Here is a 26,247-nt window from a genome sequence, read left to right as displayed (position 1 = left end):
GAGAGAGAGAGAGAGAGAGAGAGAGAGAGAGAGAGAGAGAGAGAGAGCGGCTCGCTCGTGTATAAGGATTAAAGAGACCGCCGACGCAAAAACGGATGGAAAAAAGCGTCGGCGTAATGCGCGCGAGAACGAGGCTTTGGACGATGACTTCCGCGGTAACGACCTGGCAAAGGAAAAGGAAAAAAAGAAACAGAAAAAAAGGAGAGACGTCGCGTAACGCCAATCAACCGAGAACCGGTGTGTCGCGGGTTTGCCTTTCGCGGTGCGCAACGACGTTCGCTAATTGTGGTACGAAACGCTCCTCACGTTACACAGGTTCATACGATTGCGTCACGGATGCGTGCCAGTTTCTGCTGCCTACGTGCGGCCTTGAAACGCGATGTCAATGTCGCGCGATACTCTTCCGTTTTCGTTTTCCTTCCGCGGTTCGTCTTCCGCCTTTGAAATGCAACTCGATTAGTCGAGATAATAATTTTTAAGAACATGGACAAAAAGTCATCTTATCCCAATATCTATAGCCTTGGCCAAAATTATTAGGGGCACCCTCATAATCATTATGCTGTACTAAATCCCAGGAAAGACTTCTATTGTTTAAAAGTTGTTTAATAAATTGCATAAAAATAAGAGGAAATTGTTGGAGCTAACTGATGATTTATTTCTTCCAAAAGTAAATGTCATTTTGAAATACTTTATTTTAATAGGTTGCCTAGTAAAGTTTTGGCTAAGACTGTATTTGCCTTCTTATCAAGAAGTACAAATAAAACAAATGAGCTTTAGTTTTTACTATCTTGCTCCATCGATATCAAACGCATGTGTGTCTCGTTCTTATTCTCGCTAATCTTATTATTTTCTTGGGTTGTACCTTGCTTTTATTTCCTCTCAAACTCACACACCATCGCTCACGAAAACGTGGTGATGGGTACGTGATCGCAATATATTGAACTCCGGCGCTCGTGCGCTCGCTAAGTCTAAATGCAGCGAATTAGTCATTCCTGCGGGATCGACTCTTCTTAATTCGCCGGCGACGATATATCCCGTGTACGCTCGACGTGATACGAAACACAGTACGAAACGTTAATGCCGAACACGTGCTGCTCGCTCAAGAGAGGATAATTTTCTGCACAGACGGCACTGATAAGTGCTTAGACGGGCCGTATGTGAAAGAACGTCGTTGTACCACTTCGTCGAGCAACATTAACCGATCGGGTGAAGCTAAGCCTTGAATTTAAGCTGTGTACACACGGTGCAGGCGCGCGTAATCCTCGCGTCAGTGCTCGGCGGCAGCAAACTTGAGATTGCACGAAAGTGTTACAAAAATGAACATAATAAATCACAATAAATTATAATGAAACATAATAAATTTTCCCTAAACTTGTAAATTTAACCCCTAATGTAACCCCTTCACGTGTTCGTTTATAGAACAAATCTCTTCTATATTGATCTTAAAACACGGAACAATTAATCGAACAATTAATCTGAACGCGGGATTTAATCGAACGTTTAAACGTCGTAAATGTGTTGCGAGATACACGCTCTGATCCTTGAGTAAACCTTAAGACTATCGTTATCGGAGGAAACTCTATGAAAATACCGACGCGATGATAGAGAACATGTGTCTCGCCGAGTCGAAAATATACTGCAAACTGCCGCAATTTTAGCGCGATCTTTGACCCACGGTCTAGGCTAGGGAGGAATGTTTCCGCGTCCCGAGCTCGAAGTGTATATATATCGAGCGTTAACGTTGTAAATGTTATATTCGCGTCACGCGCACGATACGCAATTCAAACAAAGTTCTATTTCACGGCGCGCGCCGCAATTTGCTCGCACGTAGCGTTTATGAATCATTTGCCGCGTCACAACATCACCTACGTTACATAACAAAAGGTCGCGTGTCGTGTTGTACAGCGGCGGACAAGCCGCACGTGAGAAATATCCTCGAAACTGAACACCAAACGAAATTTTTTTCCAACGCGATTCTGCGAGCACGACACGCCATCACTCGCAACGTGGCGGGATCGAAATTCGATTAGTCAGAAATACTGCTGACTACAATCTTAAAATATAGCGGGCTATATCAAGCCTCAATCCCTAAATAGACAGATAGGCAGATCGGAATTTAATACCAAGAACGTCGGCTTGAGAATCGCGGACGTTTGCGAGAACGTTTGACATTCGTCAACAATACTGTTAAATATTAAAGGATAAAATTTAAACCCAATATCTTGAGTTAAATAACATTTGGTTATTGCTAACTACCATGTATATATGTATATGTCAAAACTTATTATTTTAACACAAAACAGAATTATTAATTCCATTGGTTTAGTTAAATTAACGATATATCGAATAGGAGCAGTGAGACCTATAGAAATGGTTAAAAATAACTCAAATTGAATATAATTGGACCCTACGAATTTAATAGTGGACCAATTTTAACTGCGCAGAAAGAGAACGATTCCGAATGGTTCCGCGTGCGAGAATCGCGAGATCGCCATCTTCCACGCCTTCGCTCCAATTCGCGTTATCTTTATAATCAACATCAGACACGTGGTCGGATCGATAAGAGAAAATTACGCGCTCGAACAGAACGAGATTCGCCGGTATTATAGAGGCACGTGGCGGCAGGTAGAACGAGGCAAGAAAGTCACGTCAAGGCTCTTGTCGTCGACCTTCGCCGTGGCTCGATCAAATCGTAACTATCTGAAATCGTAGCTAGTAGCCGTTCCGCGAGCGGAACATTTCAGAATCCCGCGCGTCGTCTTGTGATTATGCATACACGTTGAATATAAATCACCGATCTCATTTTAATTTACCGTCGGACAAACAGGAAGCCGCGTTTATATCTCGCTTGGATTTTCTAATCGCGCATTTAAAAATTACACAACTCCTCTCTCGCTGTTAAATATTAAAGGATAAAATGTGGGCTAATACCTTGAGTTAAATAACACTTCGTTATTTTCAACTACCATGTGTGTCGAAATTTATCATTTTAACGCAAAACAGTATTTTAACTTCATTGGTTTAATTAAATTAACATTGTTTCAGTTAAATTAGCAGCACGTTAAGTAACAGCGGCAATCTATAGGAATGGTTATAAAAATGACTCGAATTGAGGATAATTTGACACTACGAAATTAACAGCGCTGTACTATCCTGCATATAAACTAATATCTTTCTAAACAAAAATATGAAAAGTTTTTATTCTCATAAATTAAAAGAATTGTCCGTAGAACAAAGTCTGCACGTAAGTAGATCCGCAATGATCGCGAAGAAAATTACGGCGGCGAGTTGGAAAATTGCGCGATATTTCGTCTTGAATATGTAACATAATTATCTTCGTGAAAACAAAAATAGGACGTACAGTTCTATGTCCGTAAACTGGAAGAATCGTTTATAGAATGATGGAGCTGATACGAAAAGTGGGTATACACGGATTTGCAGTGGTCGCGAGGAAAATTACGGTGGCGCGTTCAGTGATAATAATAAAAGTATACCGCGCGACACGCGGGGCGGATCAATGCAACTTTTTCCACTCACGCGATTATCTCTTTTCACCGCTCACGGTGATAAACGGGGTAAGCCCAAGATGGGACCCAAATTGGATAATAGCGAGTAGCAGAAGCTGCGTTCTCAAGCGTCTTTCTCTTTCCTCCTATTTATTTTCTTTATTTTTCCCCGCAATCACGGCGCTTTCGCGAGGAGCGCGACAAACTCCGGCGGAGATATAATCCGACGGATAAATTCAACGAGTCGAATGTTGGTCGACATTAATAATGCGACGAGTCGGAAATGCGGATTGAGCTATATACGTGTAATGCGATATTTGTTAATTAACGATTTTAGCAATATGCCCTCGTCAAATATTCAAATTCGGGATGTAATATAATTATGATTACATATACTAACTCCATTCTGCATCACGCATTGCGTCGCACATAAATTACACGACTGACGCGCCTTGGTTAAAAGCAAACAAATAATTACTATCATTAATAACAATTAACATCATACGTGGAATGATCAGGCATACAGTATTTCGTTATGCAATAATTATAGTTTTATGCAATGTATATATATATGATTATAATGTATCGTTTGTACGTACATCATTTTATCAAAAAATTCACAATCCGCTCCGTACATGGGTACATGATCTATGATCTATGTTCAAGATAATCTTGCAAATATATATTCGTTTAAAAAATCGCGCGATCACGTGACCGCGAGAGGAAACATTTACGCAGATACGTTCAGGCTGCAATCTTTCAAAGACGAAAATGCAATTATTCGATTCGGCTATCACGTGACCGCGGGACAGAATGTATCGGTGATAGTGTGATACGTTCACTCACCCTGGAGATGCGCAGGGGTTGATGCGTGTCGCAGCCGCCGTGCATGCGGAAGCCCCAGGGGGACCCGCCGTAGAGGGTGACTTCCCTCGCGCTCATCCCGCGTCGACACCCCCGCTCGCACCGTCGACACGCGCATCCGGTCTTTCCCGCGTCACGTCACACGTCGCGTCGCGTCGCGTAATAATCGTGTATGCGCGGCTAAGTTCGCGACACTCGAGCCCGCATCGCGCGGACCGCCGCGCGGGGAGGGGGGGGATGCGAGACGACGGCGACGCTTCTCGGCGTGGCGTAACTCCGGTCCGGAGTAAACTCCGGTCCGGCGACGCGAAATCAGGCGCGAAATCCCATCGTCGTCGTCGACGACGGGCCCCGTTTACGCCCACCGATGCAAAACGCGACGTTAAATCGCACGCACGCACGCACGTATAATACGCGCGCACACACGCGCGACCCACACTCGTTCGTGGCTCGCGTTGAACTGACGGCGCGCGTCCTTCCTCCCACCCTCGCCATTACGCCCCCGCGCGCGTAGTAATCCGCGCGCGTACGCGCGCCCTCTCACCCTCCCCGCCCGCCCACCTGGTTTCGTACTCCGCGGGGGTGCGTGGCCTCCCCAGGACCAGGACCGCAATTCGGAGGCTTCTCCCGTTGCCCCGAGCAGAATTTCTCTCTCTGCCTCGCGATTTTGCTTTTATTAGAATCTCTCTTTGACTTTTGTTATAGAATATTTTCTCGAGAGAGGAAACGATTCGTCGCAATACGTGTTCTGGTTTTTTAGGCCCAGAGTTCTCCACCGGTATACCGTCTTCTATATCCCGCACGCGCTTTTATTTTTTCCTTTTGCGCTTTATCGTTGTTCTCCACACGACGCGTATTCTCTCTACATTTTCACGGGCGATCAACACTGACTATACCGCACGTTTATCACGGATTCCCTCCTGCCCCCTCCCATCGAACGAAAAAAGAATTTGTTACGCGTTTTGATAGTCCTAGAACAACTCGTTCTTTTTGTTTCTTTACCGCAAAAGACTATCCTTTTTTCGTGATGTCCTAGAAAATAAAACATTACTTAGATATAATGTAACCGCACTGTAAAATACTAAAAGATGAAATTTAAACCAATACCTTGAGTCAGGTAACATTTTGTTATTTTTAACTACCATGCGTGTCGAAATTTATTATTTTAAAATAGTTAACTCATCTACTGTTTTAATTAAATTAACGACATATTGAGTAGGAGCAGTGGCGATCTACAGAAATTGTTAAAATGACTCAATTTGAGTATAATTTGACACTACGAATTTAGCAGTGCGTAAAGATGAGATGAAATATACTTTTATATAAACATTCTTTAGTTATAGCGTTTAATCCATTTCTGGAACGACATTCCCGATTATAAAGCATTTTAAGAAATTCATATTCTTTTATGCTTAGGGACACGAAAATGGTGGAATTGGGGAAGAGAAAAAAAAAGGGAAGGAAGGAAGCAATTAAGGGTGTCTGCGAAGGAAGATAAACGCGTCGCTGCGATTACATGGTCGACGTCAATTTGTAAAACAGAAGCATGTAGTTATACAATATATTGAAATAAACGTCTATAATTTTATCTTCTTACTCATTTCATCTCATTTTCATTCGCTACATATACGTGGCCTAACGCGATGAAAGCCGAACTCCATCTTGTCAGGAAATTTTCGCGCGATCGCCGAAGCTTTAATTCGTTCGCGCGGAAAATGCTGGCGAAATGGCGTAACGGCGCAAAACGTCCAGTCGTCAAATGTCACTATCAAGTGACTTTAAAGGCGCGTCCATACGAGGATTTGGGGGATTCGATAAACGCGATCCGCCAATCGCGAGGTGCCGAGAAGCGCCGATCGTTGGCTGTCGTAAAGCGAGACTCATGAGAGACGGGCATGAAATTATTGAAATTGTAAATTGTACCTTTGTACCCGTGGAAAGCCATGACATCGGAAAACATCGTGCACGGAGCGGAGAAATGAGGTGTACCACCGCCGCGTCGTGACGTCTTCGAGGGACTTGGCGCTCGGGACTGGCTCGGGACAACGCACGAGGTTAACTCCCGCCCGGGGTACACGCCGCCGTAACCAAATGGTTACGATCCCGCGTTATAACCTACGCCGCGTATGCGATCCCAACATCAGCTGATGAGCTCGACGTAACTGCGCGCACGACAGCCGGATTTTCCGAACGTTTCGCACCAAACGGATACCCACGGACGGGGGAAACGTCGCGATGGCAGACCTCGCCCTGGGGGAGCTCAGCGGCGATCAAACCGAGAAAGTACTGCAGTTTCAGGTACGCGGTTCTACGTTCCTTATCTTAAGGTCACGCGCCTTACTCCGATATTCGTTATCGTGAATAACGATACACAATGATTTACCTCCAGGATCTCACCGGCATCGAAGACCTCTCGGTATGCAGAGACGTTTTGCAGAGGCACAACTGGAACCTGGAAGTGGCGGTTCAGGTATCGTACATTATCTCCCTTGTGTATCTCTCAATCTGTTCTTGCGGCGTTTCACCATTCACTATATTTTAATATAATTTCGTATATCAAACGTCATCCAAAATGAATAACTGAATGAAGCTGTATCTTTTCTTTGTTTGTGACGAGCAGCGGCATATTTATTTATTATTTTATTGTTGATAATTGTTCAATATTGTCCAATGGATGCCTTTATGTAAGCGTCACATGTCACATACGAGCTCTGATTTATGTTATTCAAAATGCTTCTTGTGTGCAGGAGCTTACTTTGTGTGTTGTAGGAACAATTGAACTTGTACGAAGGCAGACCATCCATGTACGCACAGGACTCGCGTGCCCGCCCGCCACAGGTTGTAGATGACAGTAGTTCCAGAATTTATTTTAGTTACCCAGGAAGCTCCGGTGGAGGCGGCGGTCTCTTATCCTACATTTTTTCCATGTGTTACAATCTAGTGAGCAGTATCCTACAACTACTTTTTGCAATATTTAAGAGAAATGTTAGACCTGGTAAGTAGTGTATACAACACAATAATGAACGTTACGTTCATTCCGTTTACGAGTCAATTTCAATTTCTTAAGAATCGACAAAGAGATTTATGTAGGATATTTCATTATTGTGCTCAAAATAAATGTTTAGAAGCGCAAATTTTTCTCTAAGCTACTTAGATTCAATTAAAACCTTGCAAGATAATAGTAATCTACTGATTACAAATTGATAAGACTTAATCTCGATAATTCAAGATTACGATAATCATTATTCTTGTCACCGTGTGTACGTGTAAATTTATAATTCATGCACTGTAATTGAAGCAAATAAATGATATCTTCCAAGTGTCCGCCGATCCAGTGGAAGATGTAGTCAACTTTATTAGATCGTATGAGGAGCGTTACGGTAACACTCACCCAGTATTTTACCAGGGCTCCTACAGCCAAGCTCTTTCGGACGCGAAACAAGAATTGAGATTTCTGTTGGTATATCTGCATAAGGATGAGACTCAAGAAGTCGACCAATGGTGCAGGTAATCCTATGATTACTTGCAATTACTTTTTTAATAGACAGCATGTACATAAAGTATATAATGTGATGAGAAATGTATCTTTTCCAGAAATACATTGTGCGATCCAGAAGTGATACGATATATAAATATCCATACTTTGTTCTGGGCATGTAACGTAAAGTCCGGAGAGGGTTACAAAGTCGCGGAAGCACTCAAATTGGGTTCATATCCCTTTCTAGCGCTGATCGTGCTAAAGGACAATAGAATGACAATAGTCGGTCGGTACGTAAAGCTGATGTGTCTGCATACTTTAAAACAAACATTTGTGTATTATTTCAATATTTACAATTTATTTAACTTAATGCATAAACTTGTTTTTCTATCTTACAGATTGGAAGGCGCACCATCTTCCGCTGATTTAATGTCGCGATTGCAAACGATCATAGAACGTAATGAAATTAATCTGATCCAAGCACGTCGAGACAGGTAATTGGAATATTTCGTAAGATTTAAGATCTGGAAATAAATCTGGCAATGATGCAAAACTTATGTTACCTTTTGAAAATCTGCTAATGTTTAAAGATTGGGGAAATGAATGTTATTTGTCGTATCTTTTGATTGGTATTTTAGAGCGGAACGTAGCGCGGCGCAATCGCTTCGGCAACAACAGGATCGCGCTTACGAGGAGTCGTTGCGCGCGGATCAGGAGAAAGATCGCATAAGAGAAGAGGAACGAAGAGCACGCGAGGAGCAAGAGGCCCGAGAGAAGGAAGAGTTGAACGCTCAAGAGCTGGAGATACAACGTATACGTATCGAGAAAGAACTGACTATTGGCAAAGTGCCACTCGAGCCGCAACCATCTAATCCCAATGCGTGTCACCTTCAAATTAAGCTTGGAGAAAGAACGATGAAAAGAAGATTTCTTATGACTGATACAGTCAAGGTATAATTGCGAATATAAACAATCGTAAACATGAATCAGAAATATTCTTAATTAATATAATATGAACAATTTGCAGAAGTTTTTTTTTTTATTAGACATTCGTATGGACAATGCATAATTGCAGCAATCATTTGTTATTATCAACTTAGCGAAATAATGATATACAATGAAAATAGGGGTTATTTCCTTATCTTTTTCAGGACGTTTATCACTGGATATTCAGCCAACCAGATTCTCCAGCGAGTTTCGAGATAACAACGAGCTATCCCAGAAGAATCCTCTATCCTTGTAGAGACATCTTGACTCTATCGGATGCCGGTTTAACCCATAGAGAGGTCCTTCACGTTAACGATCTAGACGACTAATCGCAATTCATTTCGATACGACATTCTTCAAGTTTTAGTATCATTCCACAGGAAAAATGATACTGTCATGTGAAAGACACTTGTCAAGAGACACAAGCTCGTGCAGCTTATATACACAAAATGTAAACACACACACATATACACACACATGTATACATAATATATATATATTTGATACATTCTAGTACTTTATGTGAGGTATACTTTACTGGATGAAAAATATGATTGCACAAAATATACCGAAAGATAGGATAAAAAAAAGGGGGGAAAAAAGGTGTGTCTGTAAATGCAGCTTATTTAAATTAACAATCGGTACTTTGACCATCGCATTTATTGAAAAATGCATTTCATATAAGTGAAAGAAGAAATGATAGATAGGAATATATATTAAAATTTTTTTTTTGCGTAACAAAATGATCTCGTAAAAAAATTGTACTAACCATTTCTTTTATATCTCTCTTTCGACACTATCACTAAACTTGTGTCAATATTAAAAGAGCAGTGATATGTATGTTACGATTGAATTTCGACGCTTGGATAAATTTCATGCACACTCTTGTAAATTTGTTCCCTCTGTCATACACAAAATTTGTCTAATATATAATTAAATATATAAGGGGGGGGGGAACAGAACATTTTTTTTATATATATATGTTTATTGTGCAATCAGTTTATCAATAACAGGCGCATTCGTTCGATACTTCTGCGGTCCAGAATAAGTAATATCGAGAGAATGATTAATAAATTCTATGAATTCCACATATATATGTAGATTCCGATAGAAAAACTTTTGATTGCCGATTTTTATCAACCAATTATAGTATTATATCCAATGGTATTCACATATTTTGATTTGAAAATGTGTAACGCGCCTAGTTATACGTTCGATATCTGGTACAAAAAGAGCATTGAATTTTATCGGTTATCAACCGGTATAGTCATATTTATTTCTAGAACAACAGCGACGTTGTCCGTTTCACAATTTTGCGCAATTGTTTCCTGTTGCATCCGATAAGTTCTTTTTCTTTTTATGCTGCCAATGCTGCTTATAAAAGATATAATATATTTCAGTTCTGACCAAATGTTCCCAGTTGCAAGATTTATTTTTTTGGAATTTTATATAATGTACATTTAAACTGAGTTATGTACAAATTCATCATTTCGTCATATCATGTAAGTACCCTGACGTATTTACAGTAAGTAGGCATAAGTATGACGGTTGCAGGAGATTACGAGTACAGATATTCCGTACGCCGTTAGCGATATTTATCAGTATCTGAGTCATCGATAAGTGGTGTCCATTATTATTAAAGTAGGAAACTAACGTTATATTACATAAAATAATTTTCTTTTAAATAATTTAAAATACCAATTAATTTATTATACAATATAACACAATATTTCAATAAAATTAGACACCAAGAGATACGTATCGCGCGTTAACGAGGTACAGAATACTGTTTAGGAAGAAATCAAGTCAGGTAGACATTCTATTTCGGATGGGTTTTTGATTTTGGCGAGACTTTTGCCCTCTCCTTGGAGCATTGCGCGCGACTGTAAGCGCGCAAGGTGTTGTATACTTTGTTGTTCAGTTTGACATCAAAACCACCCGTGTCTCCCGTGTCGATTCCCGGTGGACATTTTAACAGTCGGCAAGCATTAATCCTGGAAGACATTAAGATGTCGTGCTTCGTAACAATCTGAGAATCTTTTCCCATCTTCTTGTAGCCGCAGCGTGGTATCGAGGCGTACTCTTTCTCTATGCTCTGAAAAAAACAATTAGCGTATCTTAATACGTGAATGCCTATTATATGTTGATACATTGTTGTTAATGATATAAACAAGTCCTTAATCCATGCGGTATCTATATATATAAAAGATCTTATGAGTGACACGTATCATTGCGCAGCACTTACGACAAAACGGTCGAAGTCTCTGTTGCTGTCGTCCACGTTAGAATCCACGTTATCTTCATCCTTAGGATCGTACAAAGAGCTACGGTAATTGCTATATGAGATGCTCACTGAAAAAAAGGAGGAATAACTTTAGACAATCGCATAACTTTAGACAAGGGATTGACGTATCTCTTGTCACCTTTCGAGTCGCGATTGAACTTCTCTTCTGTACGCTTCAACATCGTGTTGTACTCGCGATTAAATTGAGTTTGTAACAAATTTGCTATGACCTCGTCGTCGCCAGTGTCACTTGCATCATACGTTTCTCCCACCGTTTTGTCCGCTTGAATTGCGTTGTCCTCGTCAAAATATTTCTTCAGCTCCCTGGCAATACATAAAGCGAGACTTCAAATAATGGAGAAATTATACATGACAAAATAACTGTTTCAATTTCATGTTTTGACCACCAACTTGAAATGTTAAATGTTTCAAATGATAATTCTCACGACATAACGAAGGTCATCCCTCGCGTATATTTCATTAGGAAATACTAAGTTTTCACGGTACACTATTCAAGTTTAGCACAAGTTGAATGGAAAACTGAGAATTTTGTGAGGTCTACTTACGGAGGAGCGTCCGATAAAGATAACTGGACTCTCGTCGCAGCAAGCAATATTTACCTCTCCTGCATGCTCGCGGCCAATTGTTCCGTCGTGATATCTAGTAGATTGATAGGACTCTCAAGGGGTTGTATTTTTGCCCACACTTTCGGGGTTGCCATTGCTGTGATCGACCGGAACGCGGTGAATTTGTACAGGCACGAATAACGACGCGTCGCCCGCACAGAAGTTGGACAAGATAAATATGAGATAAATAAAAGAGTTCCAAGTTCCAAGATACTCCCCCCCCTTGTTTAAAACACCTTTCTTCTTCTTACGCGTGCCAGAGAATGTGACCCGGACAGGAACGTTCCTGCCTCGGTCCCCCCCGAGACACCACGAGACACGTCGCGCGGATAAAACAGCATTACTTTCCTAACTTCTTTGGGGATTTGAATCTCGGCTTAATTATAATCGCGAAATACATATCGACAACTCGTAAAGACAGTCAGCTCTGGATAAACGTCCGCAATTATCAAATATGGGCTGATAAGGTCTGCAGAAGGATGCGTATTTGTCGACCATCGATAACATCTCTCTCTCTCTCTCTCTCTCTCTGTGCTACTTCAAATTCTCCCAATTTCTAAAAATTGTCTTGACAATTTGGAACCACATTTTAAAAATAAAAATGCATCTCTATATTAATTTTACATCTATTAAAAATGTATTTCTATTTCTTCAAATTGCTATAATTAATGTAATATATTGAATATTAATAAAACAATATTATACTCGTTGAGTATACTCGTTGTATACTCAAAGATGAATAAATATACCCAAGTCTAATTATTATTAATTTATTCCAGTAGATCTAGTACATACACAAACGGTTTTTTTTTTCTTTTTAATAATATTCCATTCACTCCATCCGCTTTTCCTCACAAATCGCCTTTCAAATTTCATAGCTAAATTCTAAAATGATCTTGAAAATTTAGATATGCCAAAAGCAGTGATTTGGCGAGTTTGTTATAAAAACGGAAAATTAAATTAGTTCTGGTTTTTGAAACAGGATAGAAAAGACTGATCGATACGCGATACCACTTACTTAAGATCGTCGGAATCTTGTTGCGATTGCATTAGTCCACTTTACAGTAATGCATGGGGCACACGGATGTCTCACACAATTTACAAAAGTCTGATATACGTGAATTGTAATTACCGCGGATGGTTCTTTTTTATAAATACGATCATATGTACAGAGATATATCACCGATGTCATACGTGCATACATAGAGTAAAAGACAGTTCCTATATGTTTTCGAATGCCAAAATGCAATATCCCTTAATCTTAATACAATGATACAAAAGAAAGAAGATGCGCTCTCTCTCTCAGTAGGAGTCTCATTAGGAGAAAAACTGGCTTATTCTTTCTTAAGTAATAAAAAAAAAATACATTAAAAATTAAGAGAAAGTAAAAGAATCTACCTTAGGCGACCCTCATTTTTCCTTTCTTGTCATCAAAAGCTTACGCGAGATATTTCTTCAATATACTAACGATTAAATCAGAAACGAGGGAGTTATCAGGGAGGAAATCCGCATTATATCGGAATTCTACAACCCATGCATTACAAAAGTGCATCATGCAGTAAGAGTTTCTCAGCTACATTATCCGAATGTCAGTCTTGATGCGTAAAGTGATTGCCGTTGTTCACCGTGGCGAACGTATTCAATTCGAAATGAACCGCAGGCCTTAAAGTATCGTGGATGTTCTAAAAGTTTACCGCTCGCGCGTAACCTATTGTCGCAAATTTCGTGAATAAATTACAAGTGACAGATTATTTGAATCGGAGCACCTTAAGTGACGACATGGAGAAATTTGACATTATAAACTAAAAAGGTCTTAAATAGACTTAAGTAAATAATGTACTTGTTTTACTGCGTGCAATACATTAAGAGCTAAAAGGATGTAAATCAAATCCTTAAAAAAAAAAACTTAAGAAAATAATCCTATGTGTCGTTTCCTATCGAAGAACGCATGTATAAATACAGAGAATGTGAAATCTTGAATCTAGATGCCGAATGTACACGTAATAAATACAGAAGTAATGTAATTCGATTTGTAAAATATTACGTTTTCATCTGGAAATCTCTTCCATATCCTTTTTCTAGAAAAATTCAGCTAAAAACTGTAATTTACGAAAAATAATGTTACAGCGCAAACGATTCTCGTGAGACAGTTCAATTTGCGCTACTTTGAGTTCTTGTTTGAGCCACTGTGTTCCAACACTTAACATTCAGGCTGTAAAAAAAAAACAATATCCCGTTACACGAAGACTGTATCAAAGATTATAATAGAATAATTAACGATACTATTACAGACTGTGATTATTACCTTTTCTCTATCATTATTGTTTTAACACGAACCTGTAAAACCTTGCGGTGGTTGTCCCGGAACTGAGTATTGTGGTCTAAAATTCCCGAAATTAACAGCGCCCGCGAAACTAGCTGGCAATTGTCCTCCGGAGAAACCGGCCGGGAACTGCTGTGCCAATAACGCAGCCTGTCCAGTCTGAGAACTTGTACCACCGGGTGCCGTGGCTGCTAGACGACTCAATATTGACCTCTCCGACATCTGGAGTCTCTGAGCGACTGGTGGGATGCGGGCAAGAGTTGCTGGCAATCGACTCACGTCTGATTTCATATCAGACAACAACTCTTCCAATTGATTTAACACCTATAAAACAGATAATATATATACATTTAGATCCGACGTCCTCGCGTCAATGATTGGGAGGAATTTATTTACATATAACAATATATGGATTTAATTGAATCAACCTTATGTAACACCGCATTCGCCGGTTTATTTCCAGCAAGGCTCTCCTTGCTAAGATGCTGATGGGATTCGGCGAGACATTCAACCTCGGCGAATCGCGCATTAAGACTCATGGCAGGATGATTAGGATCCTGGGTGAGATTCAAGTAGGCAGCCCGTCTTAACTGTTCTTCAATCACTAAAGCTTGTTCCAAGAGCTTAAAACGTCTTGCCAAGAATTTATTCTTTATCTCCAAAAAGTTGCCTTTTCCCATATCCATCTTGAATGGTTCGTTGATAATTGCAAAACTGTAATAAGCATGGATAATTTAGTGTCAGTAGAAAGAAAAAGTTTGTGAATCATGATCATTAGCTTCACATTATGACCTTGAAATTGCAACTAGAGCCTTTATTCTGTAATCTCGAGTTACAGGGATAAATATCTTGCATCTAAACACACCGATATTTGCTGTAGTAAGAGTATTAAGCACTTGTGTGTGCAGTTCCAAGGTAATAATGTTATTATCAAGAACTAGTTGATAAAGAAAGCTTCCACTACCGAATATCATTTTGGATGTCTTGCCAGCGTCCATAACCATGCGTGACAATACCAGCCAAGAGCCAATAATCGTGTCTGCGATGCCAAATATCATATTCGCGGCCTGGTACTGCAGCCTTTTCTTCATTCAGCCAAAGCGTATGCAACTCCGTGAAACCACCATCGGCTATGTTAAACATGAATTTGCGTTTTGGCTTCATCACTTCTGGATCAGAGTCCTTGACATCCTTTTCTTTGTTATCCTTTTCCTAGAATTAGAAAGCGATGTAAATTAAGCTGACAAAACGCATTCTTGTACAATTTTATAGGAGTACGTACGTCTCGCTTCTCCGCTTCTTCTTCGTCATCTTTAACGATAACAACATCTTCTTCTGGTTCAGCTTTCTTATTCTCGCTATTCTCCACTTTATCATCATGCTTCGCTACAGCTTTCTCGTCCTTTATATCAGATTTATCCTTCTCCTTGTCTGCGGTCTCCATTTCAACGTCTTTCTCTTCCTTTTTAGAGTCCTCCTTCTCCTTGTCTTTCTCGGAACTCACTTCCTCGTCCTCTTTAGAACTCTTTGGATCTTCCTTTGAATCTTTCGCATCGCCAGTCTAAGATAATTATTTAATGGTATGTTATGAGAAATGATACTTAAAAATTCGCATTTTCGCGTTAAATAAATAAATACTTTTATAATAGAACTATTCAATACCAACCTCTTTATCCTTTGATTCATCCTTAATTTCTTTAACTTCAGATGAATCAGAATTCGCTTTATTAGTCTCGTTGTTCGTAGAGGTAGAAGTCGGAGTTGGTGTGGCAGCAGGACTAGGGCTAGGAGCATTTGAAGTAGCTGGGGTAGCACTAGTGCTACTAGTGCCAGTCGCTGCATCTCCAACTCCCTCTCCAACCTTGACGGGTTCTACTGGTTTGCGTATCATTTCCGGCATTGAATAATAGCCGTTGATGTGTTCAAATTCCTGTACCTGTGATACCATGCGTATTTTGTATTTTTTTTCAACTATTTTTTGTCGTTTATAACATCAGAATATTCGAAATAAAGAGATAGTAACTCAACATATATTTTAATGTAACCATTACCTTCTTCCTAATCAAGGACATGACGCCGATTCTAGTTAATACATGCTGTCGACTAAGACCTTCTCTTGGGACACCATCCGCGAATGTTTCCGCATTATCAGCGCCTGGTTCGCAGAGGTGTCGCATGAAGAGAGAAACGTAGGCTTTGAAATTCTTTTCGGACTTGCCACGCAGATCGCGCACCAACCTAAATAGTTAAATAAAAGAAACGCGTAAGTACATAATATAAAAAAGCAGCGATATATATCGTAATAATAATTTTGTAAGATGACTTACCATTGAGAGTTGAAAGCGTCTTGAGGTGGCATTCCATAACGCATAATTGCGTTGAGGAATGCTTTCCGTTGTCTGGCATTAAAACCTAGTACCTGTAAAAATGTAAGTATGCAAAAGTATTTAATAGTTACATACAATTCTTGTTTTGAATAAAAATTATTTTGCTGTAATACTTTACTGGATTTTAATTATTTTCAAGTTTAGTATTTGAAAATTTACACAAATAAAATGTATGTACGTATTACATAAATACCAACCTCAATATTTCCATTTACTCTGGCAAGTAGAGGTGGCAGAGGTCTATCTTTTTCATCACGTCTCTCCAGTCTTCGTCTGCTTCTGCGAGACAACAAGTCCCCGTCACCTTTTTCATCGAAATCATCGTCCTCCTTGTCATCGTCACTGGGCGCGCTAAAATCGCTATTATAATCCGACAGATTCTCCTGCCACGGCTGATCATCTCTTGCGCCTTGGTCGCCGGTTACACCTCCATCCGTGTAATTAACTTGTTTTCGTACTCGTTTGCCTATGATTAATTAAATATGCATGAAAATACGTGTATGATCTAGTATATTAATAGAATTTCGAACATAATACTTTAACATGTGAACAAACCTTTTCCAAGTGTTCTAGCGATATCTTCCTGTTGTTGCTCGTAATGATGTCTAAGCAATTTGATCCAATACGCCGGATCTGTATTTTCCGCTTCTTGTTTAATTATCTCTGTATCTGCTTCTTCCTCTGTTTCACCTTCCTTTGTTACGTATGAAGCAACCTTGAAGGAACTTAAGTACTCGTTAGCCCAGTTTTCCTTCTGCTCAATACCCTCCTTACTTCGGTCCAATAATTCGGCGACAGCTTTGTCGTCGTAATGTATAGCTTCGTCTTCCTTGCCCTCTTCTTCCTTGAACAATTCCTCCGTACCTGAAAATAAATTTCCCGCATTAAATTTATCGTAATTATACCAAGATAAATAATTGTTAGAAAAAAAATTATTTAGCAGTAATAATTTCAATAATTAGACTGTTTCACTAATAGCTCAGTGATTAATAGCATTAATCTATAAAACTTACCAAAACGTAAAATATCATCAAGCTCTTGTTTACTGAAGTTGGCGCCCTTGCCACCCATGCCTGGTCGCACAACCAAATGAGTGAGCATCATTTTACGCTTAGCTACTTGCGTTACCCTTTCTTCCACAGAATTACGGGTGACGAATCGGTAGATCATAACTTTGTTGGCCTGACCTATCCTATGAGCTCTGCTGAACGCTTGAATGTCGTTGTGTGGATTCCAATCGGAATCGTAAATAATCACAGTATCTGCCGTTGCTAAGTTAATACCTAAACCACCAGCACGCGTAGAAAGCAAGAAGACGAATTGTTGTGCACCTGTAAATAAATTTTTAGTTAAAAAAATAGACCATCTTTTTCTTTTCTGTATTTTATTATAATTACACATGATAGAATCAAGAATAAAAATATAGTTTATTTTTTAAATTCTCGTTTACATTTAAAAATAGGAAGAACATATAATCTTACTAAATAAAAATAATCAATATATGTCTATGGTTTAATCTTAAAAACACTTACCAGGAGCGTTAAATCTATCGATAGCTTCTTGACGCTGCGCACCCGTTATATTGCCGTCTATTCTTTCATATTTGTATCCCTCACCCTCCAAATAATCTTCGAGGATATCTAACATCTTGGTCATTTGAGAAAATATGAGAACTCGATGTCCGTCGTCTCGCAGTTTCTTGAGCATTTTACTCAACAGAACCAATTTTCCTGCTGCTTTAATTAAAGCTGATGTCTCATAACTTCCGTTTGGTCCAGTCGGTGCTTCTTGCGACGCAGCGGGGAACAAGTACGGGTGATTGCAGCATTTCTTGAGATCCATCATTATATTTAACAACGACACTTGCTGACCACCTCCTTTCGGATTGAGAGCTTCGAAGTTCCTCGTTAATATGTATTTGTAATATTTCTTCTGCATTGGCGATAATTCGACACGTACAATAAATTCAGACTTGCTAGGCATGTTCTGCAAAGAAATATGTTCGTTATAACACCAATGCGCTGATTAAAAAGCATAATTATATTTGAAGACATAAATATAAATCTTCTAATTACCAACCTTCAATACATCAGCTTTTAATCTCCTCAACATATGCGGACCAAGCATTTCGTGCAGCTTCTTAACTTGCTCTTCCTTTGAAATATCCGCAAATTCGTTTTGGAACGCTGCCAGATCGTTGAATTTGTCGCGACATAAGAAATTCAACAAGTGGAACAGTTCCTCCAAATTATTTTGTAATGGAGTACCAGTTAGCAAAAGTTTGTATGCAATATTGTAAGAAGCTAGTAATCTAAAGAATTTCGATTGATTAGACTTCAATCTGTGAGCTTCGTCTACGACTAAAACGGCCCAATCAATAGAGCCTAAACATGCCGAATCTATCGAGATAAGTTCATAACTTGTAAGTAAGACATTAAACTTAATCGAGGATGATCGGATTTTAGAGGCGCGTCCGCTACGCACGGCACCTTCTTCGAATGACAATTCGTTTTCACGAATCACAATACGGCTATCTTTGTCACCTGAATAAAAACAGAATATTTTATATTAATATATATTTTTTGAATGTATATTGAAAATTTTCATTAAAAAAGAAGCTGATACTAACCCACATAAGTAACACAATAAAAGTCAGGTGCCCAAGTCTCGAATTCACGTTCCCAATTGATGATGGTAGACAAGGGAACGGAGACCAAAAAGGGCCCTTTGCAATGGCCTTCTTTGTACAAAGAATATAAGAATGTTATAGTCTGAATGGTCTTTCCCAGACCCATCTCGTCGGCTAAAATCGTATCTATGCCTTGGCCCCATGAGTATCTCAACCAATTTAAACCCTATAAATTAAAAAATTGTAGAAATGTAATGTGAATATATATAAATCTGAATGTAGAAAATAGAATTTTAACATACTCGAAACTTACCTCTAACTGATAATGATGCAATTGCATTCCGGTCTGATCCAAATATTCCGGCTGTCTCTCATATTTCTTTTTGAGATCCGTCGTAGGTTTATCCGGCGGCGGCGTGTATCGTTTCGGAGTCCTCTCCTCGTCGTCAATCAACTCGCGTGTTTTCGATTTCTTGCCTTTACCTGAATTGCATTTAATTTCTTTTACAAGAGGCACAAGGTACCTTGAGTAAATAGCGAAACTGAATCGAACATCTCTCTCACCTTTTTTCCCTTTACGCGACGTACTAACATCACAACAGTTCGCGGCTCTGAGATCTAAGTAATATTCTATAGCCTGTTTCAAACCAGGGATATCCTCGTGTTCGTCTTCCCATGTCGCTTGATCGTAACCGAGTTCTCTCCACTTCACAAGATACGTGGCCCTGCCATCTCTTTGCAATCGATGATTAATCACCCTGTGAACCACCAGCCACTCTGGACGCACACCATAACGATAGAAACGTTCCTCCAAATTATAATCGTCTCTGTTGGTGGCACCGTCTTGCTCTTTCAAACGTTTCACACGAGAATCGCTTTCATCCAATGGTTCCTCCAACTTTGGTGGTTCATCCATATCATACTTACGATAATAATTCCTGTAATCACACGAAAATCATATACAATGTACAATACATATATACATATAAAACTATGCGAGTAATATTATTGCTGAAAAGATTTCTACCTGTACATAAGAGGATGAAAAACGTCAAGTTGCAGTTCTGTTATCCAATCGCAATGCCAGTAAGACATATCTGCCCACTTAACAAAGAATTCACGCATTTTCCTTTGCTTAGGTGCAGCCTTGCTTGTGGAAGGTTCCTCCGATGGAGTATCTGAGCACTCTTTCCATCTCCAGGTTAATATCTTTGCCACTAAAAAAGAAATTTAATTTCTAAGACAAACTACATATTTACGTGCATTCTTAGATGTTGTCTCTGTTTAATACCACACGATAAACAAATGCAGACAATATAAAATTACTGGATATCGTATTGATGACATACCTCTTCCTCTTAATGGTGGGCAAGAGCATCTAGGACACTTCCAATCGCCATCAGGAATCTCCGATAGAGGAGGATTTAGACAATGCGTGTGATACGCGCTTGTGCAACTGTCGCAGCACAGTAATTCTCCGCCATCCTTGCACACTCTACAGAATTCCATATGTTCATCGTCATCTTCCGCTGCGCCTAACATTACAAATATAATTACAGTTATCGCTCGCTGAACGATAAGCGGAGACTCGTTTTAGAGAGGAATAAGGAGAATCAGGTTGGTCTGGGAAGATATATGGGTACCTGCAATACCTTCTCCTTCGCAATGAGCACAACTCCATTTTCCTTCGGGTGTTTCCTCCATTTCGGGCTCTAAGCATACTAAATGGTATGCTCTGGGACATGTGTCGCACAATATAATCTCGCCGCCTTGTTGACATACTTCACAGTAATCCTGGTGGTCAGTCTATAGAAAGTAAACCAAAAAAAAATTGGAAAATAATTATTCCATTTTGATCGAGGTAGAACAATTTACATGATGATGAAAGGTATACCAATGAAATTGAGATATGATAATTAATATATCTTGAGCATATTTAAAGCATGTTGCATAAAATAATTATGCAGCTTTAAACATTGTAGAAAGAAGAAACTTTTATAATTATTTTAAGGCAGAGTCAGACAACTTAGCATATGCGTTCTTAAAGTTCTCAAAATATCCACTTTTATGTACGTAATATTTTTACCGCCAACCCTTGTATTTTGCACGTGTCAGAAACGCGTTGTTCTTTCTTAATTAAATCTAAAAATTTAGCCCATTTATTATTATCAACCAATTGCCAACAAGTCCTATGTTGAAAAGATTTACATATATTCAAATGGGAACTATAAAAAGGATTGTAGCTGTGATATTAACAAGCATAATGATTAGACATGCGTCGACTAGCAAATTATAAATAAATTTCCAAGCTTTTAGTATGAGAATAATTATGTGACAGTCCATGATCGCAAGCACGTTTAAAACAACAATGAACGCATAAGCAGATGCTGCTTAACTCTACCTGGAGACCTTCCTCTCCATCCGGGAACTTGGAAGTTGTTTTTGTCTTCTTCTTTTTCTTGGTTTTGTTGCCGATTTTGGTTTTCGCCTTTCTGCGAACCGGCGGCTCAGCTGGTGGTTCTACCCCACTCTCTTCTACGTTGCCTTTGTTACCCTCAGCACCAGGAGTTTCCTCCGCGTCAGCCAACATTTGCTCGAACTCCATATCCGAGTCCGCCGCAGAACCAGCAGCACTACCTTCCGCTTCCTCGTCCTAAATAATTTAATTTAATCGATTTGAATAAAAGTCGAGTCTGTGCAAAAATTGATTCAAATGGGGAAAAACGTTGCACATACCGAACTGCCTCTTTTACGTTTTCCAAGCTTGATCTTAAGCGTTGGTACTTTCGACGCCTTTTTCCCTTTCTTCGCTCTTGAACCTCGCGATTTTCTCTTTCTGTCGCTGTCCTCATCGTCTTCCTCCTCGTCTTCGGCTTCTTGTATAGCACCACTTCGATTTGTTCTAGCATTTCTACTGTCATCATCTACATTCGTGGATGAAACATCCGCGTCTGGCTGCGTATGTGGATTTAATTCGGAGAAATCGCGCCACTTGGCTGCCACCAACATCATAAGTTTTGACATTGGAACCTAATCATTTAAAAACAGAAATTATTTAAGAAAATTAATCAATAAACTATCGTATTACGTCGTAACCGATATAAATTCACATAAAAAGTACATACTTTTGGATTTTCTTTCGCCAAAAGCGGTCTGACGTGTTGTTGGAATAGCTTGTACGTCGTTAAGTTCTGGAAATCAGCGTCGGAATATTCAATTTGTACGTCTGTTAAGCCAAATGTATTGCACACTTCTTCAATCGTGGGCATGCCTGTCGTAGGTTCCTGGCTCTGAGTGGTTGGTGTATTATGGCTGGAGGATTTTCTAGACGATGATTTTCTGCTCTTTCTGTTGACCGCGTAGTCGCTATCCTCGCCAGCCGCGTCACCCGCTTCACCGCCACCACCGAAATCACTCTCCTGAAATTTCACGTAAAATTTTAAGTCGCACAAAGGTTCAATCCCAACTGAATTATACGAAGGCACCGATATAGTTTGCGTAACGAGCAAAGATATGCTATGCAGGAGCGTTTTCTTACATCCCCAGAATCAGATTTTTTCTTTTTCTTCTTTTTCTTCCCCTTTTTATCTTCGCTACGTGCTTTCCGCTTCTTTCCCTTCTTCTTCTTTCGCTCTTCTGGCTCGTAATCGTCATCTTCTTCCTACAAAGAATAATTCATATTTTGAACTTTTGAAGACCAAGTAGTAAAATATTCCAGATCACTATCGAGATATTGTCACAAAAATAAGAGATGGCAATATAGACAACACTTGTGAATATGAATTATAAGCAATGTTATCAAACAATGCTATGGAATATGTAACTTACTAGTCTTTGAGATTCCTCCGCATCAGATGACCCATCTACTTGCTGGCCAACAGTCGATATCTGCCCTCCAGTTTCTTCCATGTCATCCTCTCCTAAAAATGACATGTTTACTTTCAAACTTGTCATTGCAAAATATCTCTTCATCTTAATAACTAATATCGCTATTTTGTATCGTAGCTGTACAAAGAAACATCTTGTAAAGATAAAAGGAGTCCGTTAATCTGGTTTCTCTTCTAAGAACAGCAATTAAAATGGAATTGCGTAATAACTTCAATTTTTATTTTTCTAATTTCACTAATTTTGCAAAATTTCCTTCTCACACGAACACAATTCTTCTTTATACATCCTATACTTTCTATACCTTACAAATGACGATCCAAACTCTTCGGCCTATCCGTAAAGCTTATCAGTTAATCAAATAACAATCTAAGAACGAATTGAACAATACCGAGGTGAAACTCGATTAAATTCGACTCGACTTGTACTCCAATTTATCACCAAAAGGATCGCCGACTCGCGAAGGCACGCGACAACGGCCGGCCGAATCAATCGCGCTTCGCGACGCGGTGTGCGCGGCGTATCCTTTAATAATGTATACACGGCGAGCGCGGGCGAGAATCACGGAAAGGTATATCTCGACTTCTCGACGCGAAGGTGAGAGCGATAGGCGAACGGCGTGATCCACGATCGGCAGCGGTCAGCGGCGACGGCGACGGCGGCACCGGAAAGGGCTCACTTTCCTCGCGAGCGCGAAGGACGAATTTCGAACTTAATCAACGTTCCGCGAGTGCCTCATCGCGATTGTACATCCGCCATTTTCTTTAATAGGGCCATACGTACGCTACGTACATTTGACATACGAGCGCGCGTACGCCGAGCGCGCGCGCGCGCTCACGCACACACGCGACACGTGCGCACGTGTATGCGTGCGTGCGTGCGCGCGCGCGCGAACGTATATGCATTTACGCCACGCGCGATTTGCGCGCGCGGGCGCGCGCACGAATTTTTCACCGGCGTGTACAAGTTACAATTCCGCCGAAGGACGTGTGGGATCTAGGATCGCGAAATCCGTTCACTCGCGGGCGCGAGCCTCTGTCCGCTTCCGTCGGCCGTCGGCGGGTCGCGGTGGCGGAGGTTGGCGGAGGTTAGACGCCGGCTCTGGTTCGCGCGCGGGTGTGCGTGTCCACCTGCGTGCCCCGCATACACGACGCACACAACGACGCCGCTTTATGCATGTACACGAAACGCGGATCCATAACTCGGGCTTTTCTTTTTTCCTTCTTTCGCGCGGACGCGCGTTGTAACATGGCGCAAATGCAATTATGCCGACACGTCGATCGGGGACGGGGGATCCGTTCACCGCGGCCGCGACCGGGGAGAGACGTCGAACTCTCTTCTTCCACGCGAACGACGCCGTCCCCTCTCCCCCTCCCCCCGCTCCCGCTCCCGCCGTCGAACCTTGTTTCTCTCGCGAGGATTACGGAGATTGGACGGAGATAGGCGCGAAAGAGTCGGCCGTCGGTCATTACCGCGAGGTAACACGGGCCGCTCGTGCAACCATGTTAGATTTGCAAATCGACGACCATGGCTGCGTTCGATTTTTTTGCAACTCCCAATGTTCCGTGACTCATCTATGAATATTATAATTACGATTGCACAAGCGCGCCCGCGCGCGCACGACGACGAGCGGCTCGCCGACGCGCGATTAAAGCGTGGAAATCGAGCCACGGGCCGAAAGAAAGGCAGACCGAGATAAACGTTCGACCGGGGCTAAAGATGTAATTTAAGGTGCCGCGTATTGTTATGCCGTTTTTCTTTTTCGAAGAACTTTCCGAACCGGTGCACCCTAGTGCAATAAGTTTTAAAATGAGACAAATATATTTTGTTTCACTCTTACACATTACGTGAGAGTTCTTCGAAAAAGAACGGAGTAATTAAGAGATGCGTCCTCCTCCCTCCCACCCTTCTTTCCACCCAGCAAAATTGCACGTCCTATTCTTTCTTCGACGAAAGAGGAATGCGCTGACGAAAGTAAACACGAGAGCGATTTGATCGACGTAAGTACACAGAGAGAAAGAGACGGAACGCGAACCATGTGCACGCTCTCCTCTCGATGTCACTTTTCCCACCGTTCGTAGAGGGTAACCTAACTCTACTTCTGCCTGACACGCGTACCCTATGCTACGTAACCCATGGAGTCGGTTGAAGATACCTATTTCTCCTCGCCCAAGAACTTAAAAATAAGAAAAAAGAAACTGACAAGCGCGACAGAAAGACTTCTGGACATTTCTATCAACGCAGGTTAATTTTAATCTCGATTTCAATTTAATGGTTTAATCTTAACTTTAAATCCAATGGTTTTTAACTTACCTCTTATCTTCTAATTCTTAGAACTAGAAGATAAAAAGCAAGGCAAGGTGATCTACCGGCGCTGGTCGCCGAGCGCGTTCAACAGTCGGCGAAGGTTAGGAAACGCTCCCCCGGGAAACCGGCGGCGGCGGCGGCGGCGGAGGCGGCGTGGCGTCGCCGTAGTAGTAGTCTTCGGCAGCGGCGACACGAACTGACACGAACCGCCGCGATTCGCGATTGACACGGCAGCCATTGATGGATCAAAAAGCGCGCGTCCCGCGTTGCAATGCACACCAATGCACACCGGATAACTCGGGCGATTGCCCCGGTGCCGCGGTGCCCTTGTCTCTTTCTCTCTCTGCCTCTCTCTCTCTCTTTCTCCTTCATTCTCGCTTCGTACTCGCTCTTTCTCTCGCGCACTCACCTGCGTAATTCTCGTCCACCTCCTCGTCCGACGCCATTCTCCAGCGGGTCCGCTTCTCGGCGCCGAGGACGATGACAGCGAGAACACAAGCACGACAATCACGGAATCACGATCACGACACAACGGCGACGACGAGAGGACGCCTCGCGCGCGGTGCTCGCGTTCCCGCGACGGCGACCAGCGACGCGCTTGTCCTCCTCCTCCTCCTACTCCTCCTCCGTCTGGTCACCCTTCACTTCACCTGTTTCTCACGATCGCGCGGAAACGCCGCGGAAGTTCGACATCAACAACCGTCGCGGCGACGACGCTCTCTCGCTCCGTGCTCCGTGCGGCCTGGCCTCTCGTCGGACGTCGTGTGCCGTCAACTGCCGTCAACTGCCGTCGCTCTCGTGTGTGGCTCGTGGTCCGCTCGGTATATACCCTCGCGCACTCGTACATACACGTATGTGTACGACTACACAACGACGAACGCTACCTCGCCGCCGCTACGCTACCGTTTCGCCACCGTCGCGCGATTCGTCCTTTCCCCTCGTCCCGCTGCCGGTCCCCACGTCCCGCCGGC

General features: G+C 41.3%; 4 protein-coding genes across 10 annotated transcripts in view; 1 reads left to right on the top strand and 3 right to left on the bottom strand.

The window, feature by feature from the left end:
- Positions 1-4,841, bottom strand: part of LOC112451961 (sorbin and SH3 domain-containing protein 1) — a 74,928-nt gene extending 70,087 nt beyond the window's left edge. Inside the window, exon 1 of the mRNA XM_025011907.1 lies at positions 4,353-4,841. Coding sequence (XP_024867675.1) covers positions 4,353-4,448 — 96 coding nt within the window. The 5' untranslated portion in view covers positions 4,449-4,841. The remainder of the gene's footprint in view (positions 1-4,352) is intronic.
- Positions 4,842-6,285: 1,444 nt separating this feature from the next.
- On the top strand, positions 6,286-9,951 carry LOC112451963 (FAS-associated factor 2). Its single transcript, XM_025011921.1, has 8 exons — positions 6,286-6,668; positions 6,760-6,840; positions 7,140-7,365; positions 7,691-7,877; positions 7,965-8,138; positions 8,247-8,342; positions 8,487-8,799; positions 9,000-9,951. Exons 1-8 carry the CDS (start codon positions 6,606-6,608, stop codon positions 9,162-9,164), a joined length of 1,305 nt encoding a protein of 434 aa, XP_024867689.1. The 5' UTR covers positions 6,286-6,605; the 3' UTR covers positions 9,165-9,951.
- Positions 9,952-10,229: 278 nt separating this feature from the next.
- LOC112451964 (serine/threonine-protein kinase RIO3-like) lies at positions 10,230-12,072 on the bottom strand. Its single transcript, XM_025011922.1, has 4 exons — positions 11,740-12,072; positions 11,259-11,443; positions 11,081-11,187; positions 10,230-10,930 (listed from the first exon to the last, which is right to left on the bottom strand). Exons 1-4 carry the CDS (start codon positions 11,838-11,840, stop codon positions 10,655-10,657), a joined length of 669 nt encoding a protein of 222 aa, XP_024867690.1. The 5' UTR covers positions 11,841-12,072; the 3' UTR covers positions 10,230-10,654.
- A 427-nt stretch (positions 12,073-12,499) lies between these two features.
- LOC112451966 (chromodomain-helicase-DNA-binding protein Mi-2 homolog) lies at positions 12,500-26,170 on the bottom strand. 7 transcript variants are annotated; one of them, XM_025011926.1, is made up of 25 exons: positions 25,686-26,170; positions 22,913-23,004; positions 22,623-22,745; positions 22,210-22,503; positions 21,821-22,114; positions 21,486-21,737; positions 20,728-20,890; positions 20,434-20,619; positions 20,112-20,301; positions 19,649-20,022; positions 19,398-19,567; positions 19,085-19,310; positions 18,535-18,998; positions 17,988-18,441; positions 17,469-17,786; positions 17,011-17,319; positions 16,653-16,921; positions 16,396-16,487; positions 16,120-16,306; positions 15,735-16,004; positions 15,351-15,629; positions 15,033-15,280; positions 14,497-14,782; positions 14,083-14,392; positions 12,500-13,957 (listed from the first exon to the last, which is right to left on the bottom strand). In XM_025011926.1, exons 1-25 carry the CDS (start codon positions 25,720-25,722, stop codon positions 13,953-13,955), a joined length of 5,892 nt encoding a protein of 1,963 aa, XP_024867694.1. In that variant the 5' UTR covers positions 25,723-26,170; the 3' UTR covers positions 12,500-13,952. The 7 variants fall into 7 exon arrangements, with proteins under 7 accessions (XP_024867694.1, XP_024867695.1, XP_024867696.1 ...); XM_025011927.1 differs by having other exon boundaries at positions 20,737-20,890; XM_025011928.1 differs by having other exon boundaries at positions 21,498-21,737.
- Between the last annotated feature and the right edge of the window lie 77 nt (positions 26,171-26,247).

The sequence above is a fragment of the Temnothorax curvispinosus genome, unplaced genomic scaffold, assembly GCF_003070985.1.
Source record: "Temnothorax curvispinosus isolate PA1 unplaced genomic scaffold, ASM307098v1 QBEX01002829.1, whole genome shotgun sequence".
In the NCBI taxonomy this organism is placed as follows: domain Eukaryota; kingdom Metazoa; phylum Arthropoda; class Insecta; order Hymenoptera; family Formicidae; genus Temnothorax; species Temnothorax curvispinosus.
Note: the sequence above shows the minus strand (reverse complement) of the source record. Positions and strands in the feature narration are given on the sequence as shown.

Bases quoted from the DNA above. Each gene is read 5' to 3' on its own strand.
- LOC112451963 (XM_025011921.1), top strand. From the start codon at position 6,606: ATGGCAGACCTCGCCCTGGGGGAGCTCAGCGGCGATCAAACCGAGAAA. The intron at 7,878-7,964 runs GTAATCCTATGA...TATCTTTTCCAG, and splicing joins GAAGTCGACCAATGGTGCAG to AAATACATTGTGCGATCCAG. The intron at 8,139-8,246 runs GTACGTAAAGCT...TCTATCTTACAG, and splicing joins AGAATGACAATAGTCGGTCG to ATTGGAAGGCGCACCATCTT.
- LOC112451964 (XM_025011922.1), bottom strand. From the start codon at position 11,840: ATGGCAACCCCGAAAGTGTGGGCAAAAATACAACCCCTTGAGAGTCCT. The intron at 11,444-11,739 runs GTAAATATTGCT...ATGTATTGCCAG, and splicing joins GCCGCGAGCATGCAGGAGAG to GGAGCTGAAGAAATATTTTG. The intron at 11,188-11,258 runs GTGACAAGAGAT...CCTTTTTTTCAG, and splicing joins GTTCAATCGCGACTCGAAAG to TGAGCATCTCATATAGCAAT.
- LOC112451966 (XM_025011926.1), bottom strand. From the start codon at position 25,722: ATGGCGTCGGACGAGGAGGTGGACGAGAATTACGCAG. The intron at 17,320-17,468 runs GTAAGTTTTATA...ATTTATTTTCAG, and splicing joins TGATGATATTTTACGTTTTG to GTACGGAGGAATTGTTCAAG. The intron at 16,005-16,119 runs GTAATGGTTACA...ATGGTATCACAG, and splicing joins TGTCCTTGATTAGGAAGAAG to GTACAGGAATTTGAACACAT.